At 42.8% G+C, this 22,960-nt stretch overlaps 1 protein-coding gene across 13 annotated transcripts in view; it reads left to right on the plus strand.

Moving 5' to 3' along the window:
* TBXAS1 (thromboxane A synthase 1) overlaps positions 1–22,960 on the plus strand; it is a 323,500-nt gene that overhangs the window by 96,674 nt on the left and 203,866 nt on the right. For all 13 annotated transcript variants that reach the window (XR_005222459.2, XM_043541631.1, XM_043541625.1 and 10 more), the window contains one exon: positions 20,653–20,705. Coding sequence is in view for 12 of the 13 variants with exons in the window: in XM_043541631.1 (XP_043397566.1) it covers positions 20,653–20,705 (53 nt within the window). In the remaining variant the exon portion in view is untranslated. The remainder of the gene's footprint in view (positions 1–20,652; positions 20,706–22,960) is intronic.

A 22,960-nucleotide genomic window follows, 5' to 3' on the forward strand; every position in this document is an offset into this window, starting at 1 on the left:
TTAGGTAAGATGAAGGCAGGATCCTTGTGTACCTGATATTTGGGCTTGATGGCATGGAAGCCTGATGGTATCAATGAATTGTCTAGGAGGCTTTGTGGGCCTGGGGAAGGGAAGATTAAAGACTCCATTGAAAGAAAGGGGAAAAGGTCTTACGAAAAGATGGGGATGGGAGGAAGAGTCCATGGGGGCGGGGGACGGGGGGGAGGAGAGGGAAGGAAGCAGTCAGAATAAAAGATTGGAGGGGAGTCCCGAAGTTTTGATGGATTCAGGGCACATTTACTATTATCCAATATACGTTTCTTGCAAGGAAAGGAGGAGTGTTTCATTGAATTAAGGCCAGGACAGGTTGTGACCTGCCAAAGGGCCCCTTGGTGCTTGATGAGGAACCTGACTGAACAGGACATAATGGGAAATGACCAACAAGCTGGTGATTCATCTATTAGTGTTCACAAGGTTTACCACTTGGAAAAGAATGAACACACCTGATAAGGTCAGAAAATATACCAGAAGGGTCACCAGGCTATCTTTCAGCTGTTTCCCAGATTTGCAGACGTCCTTAGACTTGATGTGCATTATAGAAAAAGTTCATTGGAAAGGACTCTTCATAACTAAAAAGAGGGAAAAGTTGTTCATGATGGAGTTAACTGTAGCCTATTTCCCAGTAAATGACCTTATATCGGAGACCACCATTTTAATAAAGAGCCTTGCAGAGTTCAGGTCAGATAGAATTAAGGAGTATGCAGTATCTCGTATTTATATTTGTGTTTACATTTTTACTTCCATACTTTTAATGCCCCACAGAGCCATATAGGAGGCCTCAAAATACAATATCTCACTGTCTAATGCTATTTCATTTCCTGAATGGAGGACGTACCGTGAGAAGACCAAACCTTGAATTATAATGGCTCCCTAAGGCAAAAGAAGAATACACTGAGATCTTTGGGTTCCTACACAGCCAGAATACATAGCTCTAGTTAGGATATAGTTAGTTTGGTGCAAGGTTCTTATATAAAGTATGCTTTTTAGACTTCCCCTTTAATTTTCTCTTCCCCCTATTTATTTAAATTCCTGTAGCATTAAAGTCCCTTTTCAGCCTTTATGCTGGATGTTGGCTCTGTTCTCTGCAGTGCTTTCAGCCCCTACTACCCTGTCTCCATAGCACTGTAACTGTGACTGCAAAGATTATGTTGTGGTTACAGCACAGGGGTGCAAGCTTAGGTTCTATTACTGTCTCTGCTCCAGATTTCCTTGTGGCCATGGGCAAATTGCTAAGTGCCCAGCCCATGTGGGTGTGCAGTGGAGTGAGTGCACAAAAACCTTTGCCCCGCTCTGGTGTGACCCACATAAGGACTACAAACAATTGCAGTCTTTTTGCTCAGGGAACTATAGGGGCTACTCCCAAAGGGGGAGGTGAGAAGGCAAGGCCATGGTTCCTCTCCCCCTTCGCAGCAGCCGGCAGAGTGGTCTGGGTATAGTGGCAGGTGTAAGCTGCACTGCCCAAAGAGGTGTAGCAGCCAGTACGCTCCCCCTACATGGTGGGGAGTTCAGGGAAGAGTTCTGCTTCACTGGGGTAGAATTTGACTGGGTTCCTCCAGGGGCAGTGTGCCCCTGGGCTGTCCCTCAGTGGCACAAATGAGTCCCTAATCTCTCAGGGGACGTCTACACAGCAAAGAAACACCCCTGGCTGGCCTGTGCAAGATGACTCGGGCTCGCGAGGCTTCGGCTGCTGTGCTGTTTCACTGCTGTGTAGACTTCCAGGTTCAGGCTGGAGCCTGGGCTCTAGGACCCTGTAGGGTGCACAGTAGTGTCAGCAGAACTACAGTGTGCTGGGGATTCGAGTTTGACTTCTTCACTCCGTCACTCACCCCTTGGGCCAAAAGGGCTGGATCTGTTATGCAGGCAACATTTTTAATCCTTGATGGATCATTCTTGATGGATCTCCTCCAGCCAATCCAAGGCTCCTGCCTGTATCATGCAAAGAGACAGAACTGACCAGTGGGAGGCCTTTAGGCGGGAGAGGGGTGGAACGAATAATAATTTTTATATAAAGTGCTTTACAAACTGTGGACAAAATATTGGTGCCTAATCCTACGCAGGTAAATCCATATTTAGGCACCTAAACTTGTGGCTGTCTTTTCAGAGGTACTGAGCACCTGCAGATTCCATTGAAGTTAACGGGTGCTCTTGATTTTCAGCCCCCTTGAAAATCAAGCCACTGATTTAGTCATCTAACTTCAGGCACCCACATTTGAAACTTCTGGCTGAAATACAAACATCATCAACCAAATGCAGCCACCTCTGGGATTGGGTGGATGGCAGCCAATCACAGCACAATACCCTGAAAGGGAAAATTCTATGAGCAAGGACCCTAAGGCTCCCCCAAGAGACTTTGCACAGTAAACAGCCTGGAGTCTTCCTGAGGAGGATGAAGGACTGAAACAGCGATACCAGAATTTGAACCTGATGTTTGTTAATACAGTAGCACCTAAAGGCTTAACCAAAATTGGAGCTCTATTGTGCTAGGCATTGCACAAACACACAATATCATAGTTTCTGCCCCCAATATCTTACAATTTAAATAGACAAGACAGACACATGCTTGGAGAAAGAAAGCATTATTTCCATTTTACAGATGGGGAAACTGAGGCACAAAAGATTTAAGGTTCTGATCCTGAGACTATTGAAATCAATGGCAAAGCTCCCATTCACTTTAGTGAACACAAGATCGGATAGTAAATGGCATGCCAAAGCTGACACAAAATCTGTGGCAAAACTGAGAACTGAACCCATAGAGCAGATATTCCAGTTCACTGCTTTAATCACAAGACTTGCTTGCCTTTCACTCTCTCCTGTTGTTGCAGTGAGTGTGCGTATATTGCATATATGAATAGCCATAGCATCTCCACTGGAATAAACAAACAAAAAAAATGCAAAGTTCAAATACAAAGCTACTAACCCACCACCTCTCCCTCAATCAGTTTGGTTATTATGTTGCTATTTGTCTTAAAAGTATCAGAAAAATGTGACTAACAGAGTCAAATCCTTCTCAAAAGAATGATTACAATTTCTCTTGACTTTCAACAAGGAAAACTTACTTTTGCAGCAAAGATTTTGACATTTAGTGTCTCGATACAGTAATAAACGTGAGATGGATTGCAATCTATTGCCTCAAGACTTTGCTGATCATGGACTAAAATCAGTTAATGCATTTGTCTAAATCTTGTTACGTTGTGAAATGTGCTAGTAATATTTTTTTGTAAAAAAATCAATCCAGGAAATATATTGATCATGTTACCTCCATTGCAACAATATTGGGATAATGTTAGCTTAATAATTGTGCTTTGTGGAAATCTCAAAGAATAATTACAGCTTTGTGGTCTTTTCACAATGTGTAATATAATAACGTTGCTTCCTTGATTGCAGTCACCAACAGCACCGCATCAGTAGATGCTGTTTTTGTGTGCATGCATATGCATCTATGAGTAATTTTGCTCAGGGTGAAACAATTTAGCAGACTATTTTGGGATCATTTTTAAATGGTCAAGAGCACAGATTAGCAATTATTTGTTTTTTCCCCCTTGACTATGCTACTGTAAAAAGAGCAAGCTAAAAATTATTTCTCCTGCTCCTTTCTTTAGAAGGCATGAAGAGATTTTAGCATCTAGCACAAAATAAATGTCCAATTGGTCTGTTATGGAAGTTGAAAACCAAAAAGATAGGAATTTGGGGGTGAAGATGCTTCAAAACAAATGTTTCAAGGCAGTCTCTTTTTCTGGATCCAACCTATTGTCCTGTAGAACTAACTTCTCTTATTTCAGAGGAGACCTGACAAATCTGGCTGCATTCTGGATGATCTGATCAACTATGGGATGTTAAGCGATTAATTTACAAATGTATATATATATTTTCTAATTTTAACAAGGGTTAGAAAGTTGTTTGTCTGCCCCTCTTCATCTTGCACTTGCTTTTGATGTTACTGAAGGCAATAACATAAGGATCAGTCTTCTTATTTTGATCTTGAACTAAAAGAGGAAATGTTAGCCCAATCCTCTGAGCTGTGACTAGTAATGAGGATCATGGGTAAAACGTGGCTGTCCTGCCACCTTTGTGCTCCTCTGGTTTCTAGGATTGCCAGGGACCAATTCATCCCACCAAGGAGAAGTTAAAGGAGCCTCACGGATACCCTAAATCAGTGGTTCTCAACCACGGGTACTTGTACCCCTAGGGGTACACAGAGGTCTTCCAGGGGGTACATCAACTCATCTAGATATTTGCCTAGTTTTACAACAGGCTACATAAAAAGCACTAGAGAAGTCAGTACAAACTAAAATTTCATACAGACAATGACTTCTTTATGCTACTCTGTGTACTGTGCACTGAAATGTAAGTACAATAATAATATTCCAATTGATTTATTTTTATAATTATATGGTAAAAATGAGAAAATAAGACATTTGTCAGTAGTAGTGTTCTGTGACACTTTTGTATTTTTATGTCTGATTTTGTAAGCGAGTAGTTTTTAAGTAAGGTGAAACGTGGGGGTACGCAAGACAAATCAGACTCCTACATGGGGTACAGTAGTCTGGAAAGGTTGAGAACCACTGACCTAAATTATATCTCCCAGTAATGGATCACAAGTGCAACAGCCCTCCAGCCATGTCCCCTTCCTCTCCCCCTGACGTACCCCAAATACAGGGTTGGGGCTTAGAGAGTGGGTGGGGCAGAGCTAGATCTACACCAACTGGAGAGTCCGTTATGTTGGCAGAATCCGCAGCTTCCCAGGTAGGCCAGCTTTATGATTTCTTTGTTCTGCCAGAGCTGGGGTCAGGATCTGACCCTTTCTCAGCTCAGCTTTATTGTTCCCCCTTTTCTCTGCTCAACAATGCAAGCTAGGAATGGAAATTTACACCATTAGAGTGGTTTAGGCCCTGTTGTTGTTGGTTATCCAACATTTCTTGGCATGGGATCATATTATTTCGTCCTACTCCCAGATACCAAGTTCCTAATTTGAACTTCCCATGCCTACCACTCTGTAAGAAATGCATACTTCCAGGGTTTTATACTGCTAATGTTAAAAAAAATCACAAAGAAAGTGCAGTGCTGCCAACTGGTGCAATTTTATTGAGAGTAATATGATTTTTGGGCCCTGCGGCAGGCAGTCATTTGTTATTCAATTTGTCACATGATCTTGGGGAAGCAAAATCAGAGAGACAGACAGAGCGACCCCCTCCATACAGTGCTCTGTAGTCTAGCGGAAGGTTAGCTAAACTACAAGCCAGAGAGCACGAGTTCCATGCCCAGCTCTTCTACTGACTGCTGTTAATCTTTCTGGTCACAGCCTTGTGCCAGGGTCTTGTACTGCAGCCTTTGAGGGATGGCTATATCATTCATCTGTTTCACAGATGAGATAACTGAAAGCCTGCAAAAGGTCTCTTCTGCCAAAGCTGAGAATAGAACCCATCTCTAAAATAACAGAGCCCAGTCTCATGCCCTTTGCCACACAGCCTACACACTCACTGTGTCTAGACACTGAGTGTGATAAAGGTTTGAAAGAATAGAATCACATTGTTTTCAGATCAAATTTCCTCTTTTTATTCATTTGTTCACCACTCAAGAGTCTCAACTAAGCTTTGCATATTTAGTGTATTATAAGGGGATAGCACCACCTATTATTGAGGTTGCTCAGGACTTCCCATAATAAGACCCTTTTTTCAGTTGTTTATTATTTTGCCAAACTTAAACTGTTTGGGTAGAAATTCCCCACAGTAGGTGTCTCAGGCTGACTTTTTTTGGAAACTATGAGCCAAAATGGTCAGCTGTTTCTGAATATGAGACCAGAGAAAATATGTTGTTTTGCCCATGTTAAAAACTTCTGGTGACCTTTTCTTTGAAATACTCTCGAGCTCTCTCATGCTGTGGAGAAGGGGGTGGGTCGTGTCAGGGATGTGCCTTTTGCTGTTCCCAGGAAAATCTGTTCAAATTTGTTCAAGTTATAAAAGTCACGGTTTGCACATGCTCAGTAGAAACGTCTTCAATTTTAGCAGCTAAAATCTCCAGATTCTCTGCTACACTGAGCATGCTCACGTAGGTCCCTCACAGCTCCTAGTGGTGACCAAACAGCTCAAGTGCCATCCCCACAGAGCGATTGAGTGTGTTGCATCCCCTCACAGCTTATAGGTATGACTGGACTGTGCATGCACTTTTCCTACAGAGTGACTGGACATGCTCCCACCAGCCCATGGCTACAGGATCAAAGCCAGCCTTCCCCTGTAATGGCTGCTGTGGGTTGGGATAGGGCCAGACACCAGAATTCAGAGCAGAAAGTCTGTGTCTCCTGTGCTCTCAATGACCTCCCTCCGCCTCCTCTCCCCCCCCCGCCACCCGCCGGGCACCCAGATAGCGTGGAGGAGGAATTTGTCTCGTTCAAATGTAGAGGAATGTAACACTGCCTGCAGTGACTGAAGAGCATGAGTCTGTACCTCAGGCTAGAATGTCAGTAAGCGGGGCACAAACCCCCAATTGGTTGTGAGCGCTGTACCTAGATTTCACGAACCAATTATCAAGTATAAACTTAATAAGAATTTCCCTTCCCCCACAGGTTAGACAAACACCTGTCCGGGACAGTCTAGATAATACTTAGTCCTGCCTTGAGAGCAGGAGACTGGACTAGATGACCTCTCGAGGTCCGTTCCAGTCCTATGATTCTGTGAAATGGACTGCAGTGCTGCTAGCTGCCACTAGGGGCAACTGGACTCGGCAGAGCCAGCTTGCACATAGAAGACACTGCTGGGGGGAGGGAGAGGGAGCTAGAGGGTTCCTGGCAGCTGCAGTTCCCAGTGTGCCATGAAGGAAGGAGGTGGTGTGCAGGAAACTCCGTGCAAGCTTGGGACTGAGCATCAGGCTGTTTCTCCCTCCGGATCCCTGGGCTCGGGATGCGGGGGAAGGGGGATGGGTGTCTGGGGAAGGGAGGGCCCTGCAGCTGGGCTCTGGGTATCGGGGTGCGGGTAGCTGGTGCCGGGGAGGCCTGCAGGTATCTGGGCCGGGGGTGCCTGCGGCTGGGCTCTTGGGGGGGGTGTATTGGTTGGGGGGGACCCTGCAGGTGGGCTCGGGGCGGGGTGGGGGGAGGTTGTGAGTGTCTGGCCCCCTGGCTGGGCTCTGGGGCAGGGGAAAGGGGGCAGAGAAACAGGAACTGGGTTGTCATAGGGGTTTATTTAACTCTCTACTCCTGTGGGAATTTTTGTGTGTGTCTGTATTGTTACAGACATACTTGCTGACAGGTATTTTGAAATAAATTACCAAAATAATTGAAACTGGCGTGATTATGTAGTGTTATTTTGACAATTAAATTTGCAGAATTTTGAACTTTTTGGTGCAGAAGTTTTAATTTTTTGGTGCAGAATGCCCCCAGGGGTAATCTTTTGCTTATGCCTAGAAATCCTTGCCCCCTGGAGTCCAAGCAGCTTAGAGATAATCGCTTCCTTCTTGTTAAGGGTTTTATCTTCCTCCTGCCATGTTCTCTGAGCTGCAAACTCAGCTGATGGGAAGAATCCACTTGTATGACTTATCTTCATGGGGAAGAGGGCAGAACCGCAAAAATTGTGTGTCCTCTTGTTGGTATGTGGGGAAATTCCAGTTGCAACATCCCACAATAGTTCGTCCGGTATCAATGGCTGTGCAACTTTTATTTGTCCTCTTTGTGTATGTGCATTATGATGTAGTCTTTAATGACACAATAACATTCCATTTTTTCCACATGACCTCTGCCGCATTCAGTACACAGGATGGACCCTGCTCTGGGGTTGAATCAGGGTCACATTAAAAGAAGCTGTTGTCTGTAGGACCTCACTTCATTTGTTGCAAAAGTTGGAAGGTGTTTAGTGAATGAAGCAGGGGCTTGCTGGAAGAGAGAGGACAGTCTCAATGGAGGTGTGCTTTGAACATATACATTGCTATATAATGCTAAGTAGTCTGAAAAAATTGGTCTTAGGTGTCCAGATTGGGCATCCCAAATTAGTGGAAACTTTTGAGGTTAAATATCTGTGTCTCAGCTCCTCTTTTGTAAAATGGAGATGATACTACCCTGTTATCTCACAGGTGTGTTGTGAAAATAAATTGCTTGTGAAACACTCTGATACAGTGATGAGCACCAAAGAAAAATTCATGAGGAAATTAATAATTCAGGCGTCAGAGCAGGGTTTGAATAGCTGCAGTAAATAAGGCCTGGGGCCACACATTGAACAACAAGGGCAAAACACAATATTGAATATCTGCTCATTAAGTGAGCTCCGTCCATCCTGTTCACTGAATGAGGTAGGAGTCCTGTGGAAAAATAGCATGTGATCATGTAATTAAAGACTGTCCCATAATGCATATGCACAAGGGGACTGGATTAAGGTTCCAAAGGCTATCATTTGAATTCTGGCGTTTCCTAACATAGATGTGTTTGACTTGGCAACTTGGAGAATATTCATTAAATGTAGTTTTTATATGTAATTATTATATAGCAATAATAACTGGGGATTTTAATGAGCTGTCCTTACCTGCTGCTGTTCCCCTTCTTATATCCCCATAGGTTATGTGTTTGGAAAGATCAGTGGGTTCAGCATTTTGTCCTAGGCAGTGGTTGCTTTCTGTAATACATGTGATTTCCTAGTAATCTCATTAATTCGAGGGAGCAGCAGTTCCTCTTGACTACATGCATTGTGCCCAGGCATCATATTGTGTGCAGCATTCGTACTGAACAAAGACTCCAAGCCACCCTCTCATGGGGCAGATGAACTCAGCTGAAAGGGTGCCTCATCCATCAGCCCCTGACAAATGTTGCAGGTACATAGTAGGGTTGCCAATTTTGGTTGAGTATATTCCCAGAGATTTCATCCCATGGCATAATCTTTAATTAAAAATTAATCTTTCATTCCTGGAGACTCCAAGACAATCCTGGAGGGTTGGCAACCTTAGTACATAGTGCCTTTTATCAAAGGTCATGAAGCGCTAAAACTGATTTTCAAGGGAGTCCCCTATAGTCTTCTAGAAGTTAGCCCTAACTGGTGGTCTAGAAACAAACAAAAATGAGTGATTGATGTATGAGCCAGTTCAATTCTAGACCCAACTCCTTGCCCCTTAGAAGCTTGTCCCATACCCCTCTCGCTAATCATTGTTGCCACTATGTTGTTTCTTGGTGCTTTCCAAACTTCAGTTTGGCTGGTGGCCTGTAATTTCTCCAGTCCTCAGTGTTGTCTTGTACCTCAGTGGCCTTCTTCCCAGTCTCCCTATGCTTTTCCAACTCTTTCTGGCAATTCTTATCAACTCTCTCTTGATCCTGCTCAAATATCAGTGTGGTAATTGGGATACTGTAGCTGTTCCATTAGACCTGTCAGAGTATAATTCAGCATTTTCTTTCTCTAGTCCCTAGTTAGTGAGTTAAAATTTTGGCATGAATGTCTTAGTTTATACATGACTGTGTGTTTTTTATATATATGGATCATATGAACCACCTACGGAGTGGAAAATAGCAGCCTTATTACACTGCCTTGCAGTTCAGAACAGAACATGAAGAGTAACTTATCCCACTGAAACTACAGAGTTGTTTTTTTTTCATAGCTGGAAAAGTGTACTTAACCAGTCGAAGTTTGGCCAGGATCGTGGACCAACACTCTTGTTGCAAAAAGTAATATATCTGTTCTATTCTACACAGGTTCTTATACCTCACTCACGTCACTGTAGTATATGATCAGCTTCCAGTAACTTGTCTCTCAGCTTCTTGCCAGTGGAAGAATTGTGGGTGCAGGGTAGTACTTTGTTTTTTGGGGGGAGAGTTATTTACTAAGGTCATGTCTACACTACAGAGTTAAGCTGACTTAAGTTTTGTTGACAATCATAAGTCAATTTAATAACATTGGTGGAGCCCTTCCACACAAGGTTCCTTGTTTCAGTTGAGTACGCCCACTGTTGTTGCTCTTACATTGACAGAGAGAGTGTTTCATTGTGGGTAGCTATCCCACTGTACAACTCACCACCCTCTGCTGCTGAGAGCTCTGGGAACAGATTGCGGTGCGTCATGGGGACGTGCTTGCCATCCCATGATGCAGTTCTTTCCGTCTCATCATTCCATGGGCTTTCTACTTCGTTTCACGCTGTTTTTCAACAGCCCTTATAAACTGTGCACCTGCCATCTCTACCTGGCAGCGTGGATCCTGAACTGCTGACCAGAGTGGCTATGAGCATTGTGAACACAACGCAGCTGGTCCTGCAGTATTTCATGAGCTGAGAAACTGAGAGTGAATCAGTGATGCCTGCCCTGCTGTCTGCCATGGAAACAAATAGTTCAAGATTTCTGTTGGCATTCACGAGACACTTTACCACAGTGGAATAACAGTACTCAGCTTGGAAAACAAGTGCTGAGTGGTGGAATTGTACTATGATGCACGTATGGAATGACGAGCAGTGACAGCAGAATTTACGGATGCGCAAAGCCATCTTTCTGGAACTGTGTGTGGAGCTGCGGTGCAAGGATACCAGAATAAGAGCTGCCCTCACTGTGAAAAAGTGACTGGCGATTGCTGTGTGGAAGCTGGCAACTCTCGACTGCTATTGGTCAGTCACAAATCAGTTTGGAGTTGGAAAGTCCACCTTGGGAGCTGTGGTGTTGCAAGTGTGCAGGGCCATTAATCGCCTCCTGCTACAAAGGACTGTGACTCTTGGTAGTGTATAGGAAAAAATTGATGGCTTTGAGGTGATGGGATTCCCTAACTGCGGTGGGGTGGTAGATGGAATGTATATCCCAATTTTGGTCCCCAACCATCTTTGGTTGGAGTACGTCAACTGAAAGGGCTACTTCTCCATGGTCTTGCGGGTGCTGGTAGATCACCTTGGCCATTTCACTGACGTCAGTGCAGGTGGTCCGGGAAGGTGCATGATGCACACATCTTTTGGAACACTGGACTCAATGGAAAGCTGCAGACTGGGACTTCCTTTCTAGACCAGAAGATTCCAATGGGGGATGTGCAAATGCCCATAGTGATCCTTGGAGACCCCGCGTACCCTTTGCTTCTGTGGCTTATGAAACCTTACACCAGGAACCTAGACAGCAGCAGAGAACGCTTCAACAACAGGCTCAGCAGGTGCTGAATGAGCGTTGAATGTGCCTTTGGCCAGTTAAAAGGTCGCTGATGCTATCTTTTTGGCCGTTTAGCCTTCAGTGAGGAAAATATTCTGATAGTCATTGCAGCCAGCTGTACTCTGCATAATATTTACGAATCAAATGGGGAAAGGTTTTCCCAGGGGTGGGCCACTGAGGTTGATCGGCTGGCTGCTGATTTTGAGCAGCCAGATACAAGGGCAATTAGAGGGGCTCAGCAGGAGGCTATTCAAATCAAGGAGGCTTTGAAGGAGCATTTTGACAATGATTCCCAGTAATGTGTCAGTATGTGATGCATTCGACCAGGCAATGTTTACTTGCTGCCATGAATTACCCCTGTAGTGCTTGCTTCTTGAACATTAATTGCAAGGAGCAAATATTCCTACGTACAGCCAATGTATTTCAATGTTAGCTCTGAGCGATGTATGTATATATGTCACAAATAAAGACTCATTTTATTTCAAAGACTCATGTTTAATAACAGGATAAAACATAAAATTTTGGACAAACAGGGGACATGAAAATAAGGAACAGCCTCGCGGTAAGGGCTCTCACAGCTGGGTGTAATTCCAGTTTTCGTTGAAAAACCAGTCCCCAGGCATGGAGTGCATGGGGCACTGTGAGGGACCAGGAACACATGATGAGTACGGTGGGGGATTTTGGGGAGGGCGTGGATCGAAGTTCTGTAGTGGCTGGAAGGGGAGTTGGGCGTGGATTTTCTCTGCTTGCAGGCTAATGAGGACTTCAACATATCTGGAGCTTTATCATCTGCTCCTGCTCCTGTGTCCTCTCCTGGCTATCCAGCTTCAGTCTTTCATGTATTGTCTCCCTCCACGCTCTTGTTTCGTTCTGTGCTGCATCTGTTGACTGCAGCACTTAGCGAAACATATCCTCCTTACTCCTCCTGGATCTGATGGAGGCGCTCCACTGGTGTGGAGGAGTGTGTTCTCAAGGGCACATCTGCAGAAGGCAAAGAAACAATGAACAGAGACAGTATTATGAGTGTGCTCGCAGCCATGAATCACAAAAGTTACACACACCTCTTTCTCACTATCCCTTGGCTAGCACACAGGTCACCGCGAGTCCCAATTATGGGGAGTTCACTGGGGAGAGAGGATGGGCAAGGGGGAAAGGGCAAGAAGGGGCAAAGGGTGATTTGCAAATGGGGTTACTATAAGCGGCTAGGGAGCCTATTCTGACTATTGGTATCCTTTTCCACAGGCTAGGGTAACTGAGCCAAATATCTTACTCCTAATGGTAACCCAGAATGCAGGGATACATCTTCTGCATTTGTGTGGTTTCAGACCGGCTCTATATGCTGCTCACCTGTGTGCCGCTCTGGTCTCTGCAGGAATAATTGCTGTGTGTCACGGCAAAGTTTCCTACAGCGGGGGGAGAAACAAGGCAGCTCTGCTAAGGAACCTTCGGCAGAGGTTTGCAGAATACCTACAGGAAAGCTTCCTGGAGATCTCTGTGGAGGATTCCAGAGACATCCCCATGGACCTTAACAAACTTTTCCACTGTGGCCCCACTGCATAGATGGACAGATTCTGTTGTTAGTTTCTGTCCCTTATCCCTCCTCTGCCATATAAGGAAATACATGAGAGCTCAATCTCCTGTCACTGTGCAGTATCAGAGCAAAATGATCACTTACTGGAGCTCCCCTCTCCTGCATCCTGAACGGCAGAGCCGGAGTGCTGGGACTGGCTAGACCTTTCAAGAGTGGAAAAGAAGTTCTGATTCGTCAGGAGGAGCATTTCAGTGTGTACACCTCCACACTTTTGTCGCCAAATTGTGTAGTGTAGACAAGGCTTAAGTGTATGCACTATGTGTGTGCAAGAGAAGATGAGGTCAAAGAAGTGCCCTTGCACTTGGAGCGGAAGGTAGTGAGGTTTGTAATGATGTTTAGTTTCTGAGGGAATTTGTTCCACAGTCTTGGACATGGGCTTTTCAGTGACCACAGGTAATAGAGTGGCTTTGATTTTAAGTCTCCCATTTCACCAACACAGCGTTTCCTAGCAAAATGCTGGGGAATTGCTTCAAAAAAGTCCCAGAGACTACCCCCTACTAAATAAATAACACCACTTCCTGCAGTGCTTGAGTTTTCTTTTGAGGCCTCCCATCCAAGCAATGACCAGGCCTGGTGCTGGTTCGCGTATAGGGTTAGATGAGCCTGTACCCTACCCCAAGTTTTGCATGGTAAGAAAAAATGTGAATAGCACCAGAGTCCTAGTTCTCTAACACCACATTCTACAGGCCATTACCGTCTGATCCCACTGAGGGTTACCAAAAGAAACTACACCATTTGCTCAAAAAACTCCCTGAAAAAGCACAGGAACCAATCTGCACAGACACACCCCAAGAATCCCGACCAGGGGTATTCTATCTGCCACCCAAGATCCATAAACCTGGAAATCCTGCATTTTATCTGTGGGTCTGTGTCTTGTGCTGCTGCTGCTGCTGGCACTTTCTTTGTCCTCCACTCCAGCAGGTGGCTTTCAGCTGAGAGATTTCCTAGGGGAAGGGGGCTGAAGGAGAAAAAGTTGCGTCTGTATAAGGGAACAGTTTTTTACCAAGTGCTCAGCCTGCAGGTAGCAAACGTGCGGCTGAAGAAGATGATACCGATTGGATTCAAAATCTGTTTTTCGTAATACTTGTCTCCCTTCCAACCTTATCTTGGCTCAAGAAAATATCTTAGAATTGTCAGGTGATCACATACTGAAGACCAAATTTTCAAATCTCACAAACCAAGAGTTCTGGATTTCTGTTAAAGGAGAGTGTGAGCAACTCCATGATGAAGCTGTGGAAGTGTTGCTTCCATTTGCGTCCAGTGATCTCTGTAAATCTGGGTGTTCAACAAGGATTTCTGTGAAAACTAAACGTAGAAATTTAAACTTGGAGAAAGTGCCAGACATAAATCAGTCAGAGATTCAACCAAACACTGTGCCACTGTGCAGTTTGAAGTAGGCCCATTCTTCTCACTCAAATCATACTTCAGCTATGTCTGAACATGCCAATAAATCCATATTTTCAAATTATAGTTTTAAAAACTCAGATTAGATCAGATAATATCATTAAACAAACTATACAGTTGAATAAAATTGTAAAGCTGTCCTAACTCTAGTGCTCTTGAGTCTAGGGTGCTGAGTTGTTAAAACAAAACAAAATCCCTCCCCAGAAACCCAGTATTTGTTTGGGGGGAGCCACCATGTTTTAAAATATTTGTCAGGGAGTTGCAGTACAAACAAATTTGGGAACCACAGATATAAGTAATAAACAGGGAAATTGCAGTTACAACCACACATCAGATAAGAACAAGATCTAAGTTAATGGCAGTTAACTTCCAAACAAATAAAAGTTCACACAGTATAGAGAATTCACCACTGCAGGAAATCAGTGAGCTGGATTTTTTTAAAAGGTCTGGATAATTTTATGACTAATTACATTTGTGGTCATGCATATTAAGATAAGGGTAGTTGAATCTGGTGCTGAACACAGGGGTCAGAAAGAAATCTCCCTCTATGTAAAATAATGCACAGTTGGTTGGATATATGGGTTTTGACTCTGACTTCCTTTTAAGTTTCAGACATAGGGCATAGCCATAGGCAGAGAACATCAAACCTGAAGGGCTGTTGATGCTTCAGTCTGGTATAGTGTCCTGTGTTCCTATGAAAGATGGAGGAGAAAGAATGGTCTTGTAAGACACAGAGCTGGGAAACAGAAATTTGTGTCCTGTTCCCAGCTCTGCCATTGTCTTTCTGTGTGACATTTGGCAAATTACTTAATCTTGAACCTCAGTTTCCCCATCTGTGAAATAGGCTTTACACTTACCTATCTCTGGGATGTTGTGAGGCTAACCTAATGTTTGTAAAGTGCAACAAGACCTTGAGACAGAAGATAATGTGCACGTCTGAAAGTCAAGGTAGGAGAAAGTGAGGTTATAATTACTAATGCTCTGAATGAATGTCCTAACCTGGTTAATGGGGAGATTCAACTAATACTAGTAAGTGTGATGGGATTTTATTAATTCCCTCTTGTAGCTCTTGATATTACAGTCTCTGGCTCTTTTGAGCAAAGGCTGATGGTTGTTGCTAACTGTCTTTGTTTTGTAACAGACACATAGAGAGACTAGAATGAGACAAGATTCATTTCTCCTTGTGACTTGAATGAGAATTTGACCCCATGTCTCCTGGGGTTAAAGGCTAGTGCAGTGATAACCTGTTATCTAGCCTTGTGTATGCTGTGTTGCAGAGATGATGGGTTTGAGCTTTTGGGGCAAGGTATTAGCTATTGACTGAATCATCTCGTGCCATCTAATACATTGGGTGGCATTGGCTTGGACCCTAGAGAAAGATACAAATACAGCTTCTGCACCAGGAAAGGAGTCATGTCTATAAAGGGTTGGTTAAGAGAGAGAGCATCAAAGGGGGAAAATAGTCATTTCAAAATGAAGGGCTTGTAGAAGCAACTCAGGGTTGTGTCTAGCCAGTTCTTTGCAAAGCAAAGGCCATTGTTAATAGATAGTATTATGGCGAATAAAGGTAAAAAATAATTTACAGTTTTCTTGGTATTTAGTTCAGGTAATTTTTTATAATTGTACAATGAGAACACATTGTCCTAATTTTCATATGCAGATTCAATTAGCATTCAGTTAATTAGCCTTTACAAATGAGGATTAACATAATTGCATAACACTAACCTCTCTTAATAACTATAAAGGGTAGGAAGGCTGTTTTTAATAAATTTGGAAGGCTTATATATGTTTTTTAAAATCTGAAATGGCACACACATAAATTAAACCAAATTACACACAAAGGACAGCTATTAGGAATGATGATCAAAGGAAACAAACTATGTACATGGTTTAGAATAGTGCTGGATAGAAATTCACTCTGGTTCTCTTCCTTGCTGTCTGCTGGCCTCCTAGTGTTTCCTCTATGATTATTACTGGGGAGATTGAACCATCCAGGGAGTCATTCCTTAAAAGTGAGCTCTGGCCTTATTATAATTCAAGTGTTGCTAGATCATGTTTTGAAACATATATGATCATTTGGGTGGTAGGCACACAAAACCCATTGGATTTCAATGGGAATTGGTACCTAGTTGCCTTGGGCTCCTTTTAAAAGTCCCAACCCTAAATGCTATTAGTTTCTGTTACCTGATGTAAGTGGATAGCTATATGGATTTTTTCTCTTTATTTGATATGGATATTTAAGTAGTGATGCTCCAGTTAAGAATATCATCATGACACAAAATACAACATATGACTGAGGGACCGAACAGCACATGGGTTTAGTAATGGGATATGGAGCCTTTGGTTTCTAGGTTACAGGTTTGAATCCCGACTATCTTGGTAGTGACCTTTCAGTGGCCTAGGTGAAGAGACTTGGTGTCTGTCCAGTCCCTCATGAACAGGTGTTGGCATCAGATAACACCACAACTGATATTCTCAAGCCAACATTTGAATGGGCATGAAACCCCAGAGATGTTCATTTCAGGCCAGAGTTGGGGCATTTTTTTACTGGGCAATGCAAGGAAGCTTGCACTGCTGTTACTCATGCTTCATATGTTCTGTGGTGAGGGGAATGCTGTTGCTCATGCTTCATGTGTTCTGTGGTGAGGGGAATGCTGTCTCCAGGTCTGTCAAGGTGATACTTTTCATAAACACGTAATAAAATAAATCTGTTCTCTGTTATTCTTAAATTAGAATGCTGCTCATTCAGTGGTGCTTGAGTGACATATCTCCATTACCATGTGGTCCAATACCACTTGTGTTCCCATTTAAGTACCTTGGGCTACCCTATGTTCTAGAAGAAGTTTTTCCTGTAGAAATTATTTTGTTGACTAAATTCTTGAGCTGTGGGCAACGACAGACCTGTATTGCATCCCAGCGCATGTGCTCTCATTAAAACCATTGTACCCTGCCTCTTGTGATCCCAGCAAGGACCCTAGTTAATTTCACAAGTCATATGATCTGTTGTCAAATTGCAGAGCCCCAACATTTTCCAAAGTGGCCGCAGAATTTTGATGCTTCCATTTTTCTGGTAATCAGCTTGAATCACCTTGAGCCCTATCTTTCAGAAGTGCTGAGTCCTCAGGACTCCACTTGAAGTCTGTGAGAACTGAAGGTGCTCAGCACCTCAGAAGAACAGGCCCATGATGTCCCATGCTTAGCATCCAAAAATTGAGAGATACAAAACTAGTGGCCATTTCTGAAAACATTGGATACAGTGACTCCGGACAGAGATGCCTCTGTCCATTCTCAACTGGAGGGGAAGGTCTCTGCAACACAGGTCTTTTGAGAGTCTGGAGAAGTAACCTGGTGAATGCAGTAGTGTGGGGGGGGGAATCCTCCTCTGGGAGAATCCACTTTTAAAAATGGAGACTTGAGTCCACATTGTCTTTTCTGATTTCCCTGATTTATGTGCTGCAGAGCCTGAAATCTTAACATGAAATTGCTTAAGGTAGTTTCTAGTGGCCAAATTCTACTCTCCCTGACAGCTGTAATTCTCATTTCCTTCAGCAGGAGTTCTACCTGGGCTGTGTGTGTCTGAGAGCAGAATTTGGCCCTATGCGTTGTTCGGTACACAGATACATTTGATAACTTACAATCAATCAAAGAGAGGAGAGAATGCAAACATCCTGTGAGGAAGCTGGCACAAACTATGTAAAGAAAAAGCTTTCTGGATTTCAGGCAGTTAAACCACTTCAGCTGCTGTTTCCATGGTGTACCAGTTGCTGCTAAATATGCCTTCCTCAGGAAAGGAATCCTTCAGCTTGCATGCATGTGTTATCTCTTTGATAATGGCCCATCAGCAGGATGGCAGCTAATTGTGAGGGCCAAGTGCAATTTAAAAACCTTTTCCTGAGGTGGTGTTTGTGATCAGTTACATTCTGTAGCCTTTCAGAAAACGAGAAAGGAGAAGTGATTTTTCTAACTTGGAACAGCATAGCTGCCCACTTTTTTACAATTAGAGATTGTGACACATTATTTAAAGTGGTAACTTCAAGGTCAACACTCATGCACTTAGGTATCATTACAAATGGCATAGTCTATGCTACATTTTCCTTCTGATTCCTGAAAAACTATAGGTTTCAGAGTAGCAGCTGTGTTAGTCTGTATTCGCAGAAAGAAAAGGAGTACTTGTGGCACCTTAGAGACTAACAAATTATTTCACTTCCTCCACTCCATCACCCCCCCCCCCCCCCGTTGGTTAAGCTGTAGCAGTAGGTAATGCACTGAGTACGTGACTAGGAGGTAGAGCTCCTAAATTCTAATTTTAGCTCTGCCACTGATACAGTGTGTGGCATTTAGCAAGTCAATTAAAGCTCTCTGCCTCAGTTTCTTTGTAAAACAGCTGCTCAGTGGTTTGTAGATCCTCAATCACGGTATATGTGCAGACTATTATTGCAGTTACAATCCGGGGCTACCCTACAATAATACCTCATAGGGCCAAATGCACCTCAACCGGTGCAAAGAAGTTGCAAATGCACCTCCCTTAACCTGCAAGGCTTGCTGCGCTTCAGGCAGGATTCACTTAAGGGGAAGGACAAGGTGGTGTTTCCACCACACCCCTTTGTTGGGAGTTATGCCAGGGGACATAAGCTTTAGTGTTTATTGGAGCCCTGCCAGTGAAGACTGAATCACTACAAGCTGACAGGGTAATAGAACTCTAGACTTTCCTATATCTTCCATTGTTCTATGTAGTGTAGTTGTGGCAGTGTTGGTCCCAGGATATTAGACGGACAAGGTGGGTGAGGTAATAACTTTTATTGGACCAACTTCTGCTGGCGATGAGAGAGACAAACATTCAAGCAACTCTATCCTGAATGGTCTCTTACAATATGTGCTAAGTACTTATGCTAAACAACCTGTTTCACTTTGCATTTTGCTGTAAGGCTGGAAATTCTTTCCCCAGTCCTGTAGAAGAAGTTAGCTGTAGCTCACGAAAGCTTATGCTCAAATAAATTGGTTAGTCTCTAAGGTGCCACAAGTACTCCTTTTCTTTCTGTGTGGTTTGAAAGCTTGTCTTTCTCACCAACAGAAGTTGGTCCAATAAAAAAGATTACCTCACTCATCTTGTGTCTCAGAAAGATTTTCCTGACATTCAGCCTAAATTGTTCCTTTTAAAATTTCATCTCCTCTCATCATTATGTTTTCTAAAATCTAAAGTCATTATGCTCGCTGATATTTTTACTCTATCTTTCTGTTATATAATTAGAACACAAATAAACACACGATTGCGAAATTGGTGGTAACTCAGTTCCATGGAACAAATCACATGTTAAAAACCCTGCGATTAAAAAAATAAAAAGTTCAACGTGGATTTACTTTAAGAATTCAAAAAACCCTATACAACTGCCTATTAAAAAAGAATTGTATTTAATTTTATCTAAAGTAGAAAAATATTTTTAATTTGCTCTGTTAAATGGGAGAGCCCTTGCCAACTGCCAGATTTTTTGAATTATTTTAGTGCAAAAAAGCAACAACAACAAAAGCACAGATACTGCATTACAGTGTGTTTCATACATTTATGTTGACTATGATTTAATTTTAATTATTTATATTTCATACTGCTCTAGCCAATATTCCATAGTATGTTGTAAAAGGGGTAAAGTCTTCATCTGTGACCTCAATGCACCATTTTGCTAGTGACTCTTTGCTGAGAATGGAGATAGCCCATGGATTATAGAAATGCAGATTAGCAAGGTCATACTGCAGTTACTTTCCCTATCTAAGTGATAAATACAATACCATATAATTTTCTGAATACTATAGTTTTGTCTTAATCATGTTTATTCACTTTTGGGGAAGCACTTTATACCTCCCCTCCTGCTACTCAAATTGTATTTATGTGGTAGGTAACAATTTAGTATAGTAATAAATTTCCTCATCTAAATGGATACCAGTTTTCTTCAAGTATGAGAGTGAAACACAAAAAGTAAAAATTCAAAATAAGTCTGTTAAAATAAAGCTGTTTAATTTTCCTGTTTATCCCCAGTGACTACTTAGCATTAAACTCAAACCAAGCAGGGTTTTTTTATTTGTGAGATAATGTTTTATTGGTGCATTTTTTTTAAACTTTTTTTCCCTTTATTTCTCTTGTGTGCAATGAGTAAATCATATTCCTACTCTCTATTAGTTTCTCCATTTTCTGCATTTCCAAGCACAAACATACAAAGAATTATGAGTCAGGCCCCAAAATCATAAGATTGGCTTAAAATTTTTAAAAAAAATTTTCTTTGGCCTTGTATTTGCATTTTGAGCCTTTAGAGCTCACATTTTCAAGTGTCTTTCTGCAACCTGGAGAACCAGAAAGTTGTGGTGGTGTTGTTTTTTCTTAAATGAAAGCTGAGATTCTCATATAGTAACATTACTCCAGGAGCTGGGATTTAAGAAAAACACCAGAGAATCACGAGTGTTGGTAACCCTGCATTCTAGGATCTCAAATGTTCTGGTAATGCCATATGTAGTCAATGATAATACTGTGGTAACTCTCTTTCTCTTTACTCAGGGATTTTGGGAAAACCATACAAAACTGATCAAGGAGTATGGACCTGTTTGTGGGTAAGCTAGCAATACTCTTTCTTTACTTGGTTCGTTGTTGCTGCTGTTTTCTTGTTGGTTTGCAACTTAGTGACAGTGAACTAATGCCACTTTACTCCTGAATAAAAGCATCCAGATGGAAGTTAACACACTGATGTGCCTAGACTTCACGCCTTTAATTGATTTGCCTTCCCTTTCTTGAGTGTCTCCATATAAAAAACTCCTAATATTGAACATACAGACAATTCTGCTTAGACCTAAGGGCATGGCTACACTTGCAAATGTAGAGCGCTTTGAGTTAAACCAGCCTTCGTAGAGCGCAGCAGGGAAAGCGCTGCAGTCTGTCAACACCGACAGCTGCAAGTGCGCTGACGTGTCCACATTTGCAGCACTTGCAGCGGCATTGGGAGCGGTGCATTGTGGGCAGCTATCCCACAGAGCACCTCTTCCCATTCTGGTGCTGATGAGGTCCAGCACCTCACCATTGCTCCATACTGGGGATAGCCTGGCGCGGGGAGGCATGGTCACTTGGAAAGATTCGCTGAGAGCACTCCACGCCTGGCTGAGCAAACAGGAAGGGGATTTTCAAAATTCCCAGAGAATTTAAAGGGTGGGTCTGACGGTTGGTCACCTGAGGGCAGGGCAGTAGAGTTCCAAGTGATGACCAGAGTGGCTAGAACAGGCATTGTGGGACACTTCTGGAGGCCGATGAGAGTGCATTAACAGACCAGGGCGTCCACACTGCTGCCGCGGTGCTCCAGCGGGGGCGCATCAAACGTTATTCCACTTGCCGAAGTGGATTACCAGGAGCGCTCTAGCTGCGGAGTCAGAGCGCTCTACGTGCCTTGCCAATGTGGACGCGTCGTGAGTTAGAGCGCACTGGGCTGCTTTAATGCGCTCTAACTCGCAAGTGTAGCCAAGCCCTCAGTCTTTCTCAGGCCTTTACAGAGCTACCACCCTTGTAAAATAAGGGTGTTGGAAGCCGCTGCACAAAAGAAAATATATCTCTTCTCTTATGTGAACATTGAACTGATGAGGGGAGGAAGTGCCTTTAAAGTTGCTTTGGTTTACATGCCTGTCACCTATGTGATTCTGAGTTTTCACAATGAGACAATGAAACATTCACCAAAATTTAATTTAATTTAAGAAAAAATCACGTTTGCAAAATACTGTGGATTTGAGTTCAAATCTCTCACTCCATATCTGTACAAAAATATCCATTTTAAAAATATCATGAAGTAAAAAGTAAAAATTGCACACCTCTTTCCCCTGTCCTCCAGCTGTAGTTAACCACTTACTAGTGCTGAGGAGGGACTACACCTCAGGAAGAGTACACAGGGACTCCCCTAAAGTCAATAATTTCCCGTTTCTTTGAATCCCACATTGGTAGTACAAGTTTTGCATTGTTATAATAGTGCTGGAGCTGCACTTTGCCTTCCATTCTTTTCTATCCTAAGTGGAAATAATGACTTCCGGGTTCTCTCTATCCTTGGTATTTCCAATGTGCTTATTACTTTGATATATAAATACAGACCAATAATTACAAAGAAAGCATAGACTCAATAGGGACACTGTTTTTATGTCTCCTTACAACAATCTGTAACCCACTAATTCCCTTTTGTCCTATGACTGCTGAGGTCTCAGTTGCCTACTTCATTTTGAATGGTTTCTTGCAACATGTTTTAACTTCTTATGCTTAACAATCTGTTTCACCTTGTATGTAGCTGTGATGCTCTGATTACCTTTCCGAGATCTGATGAAGAGCTCTGTGGAGATTGAAAACTTGTCTCTCTCACCAGCAGATATTGGTCCAATAAAAGATATTACCTCACCCACCTTATCTGCCTCATATCCCGGAATTAATGTCGCTATAACAACACTGCAAACAAAGAAAGCATAAATAGTCCTGAAAGGTTTTTTTCTTCCCTGTTCCACAGAAGTTCAGAGATGCGTGTGAGTGTGTGTAGATTATAAATATGTTTTGGATGTTGTTCCTGCAGCAAAGCTTTATCAAAGAGCAGTGTTTTATAATTAATCTGAAGACAGGCAAGTTGTGGTTCAGACCTAATGGAGTTCTCACTGCTAAAAAAATACTCCACTCCCTATTTCTGACAATCTAAACCAGGGTCTCTGCAGCTGTGTCATCCCACAACTATGTCTGCAGATAGCAGAGGATGAGGTGGTTTGCAAGATCATAGAATCATAAAATCATAGAAAATTAGGATTGGAAGAGACCTCAGGAGATCATCTAATCCAACCCCCTGCTCAAGGCAGGA

This window comes from Chelonia mydas, chromosome 1 (genome assembly GCF_015237465.2).
Source record: "Chelonia mydas isolate rCheMyd1 chromosome 1, rCheMyd1.pri.v2, whole genome shotgun sequence".
Classification (NCBI taxonomy): Eukaryota; Metazoa; Chordata; order Testudines; family Cheloniidae; genus Chelonia; species Chelonia mydas.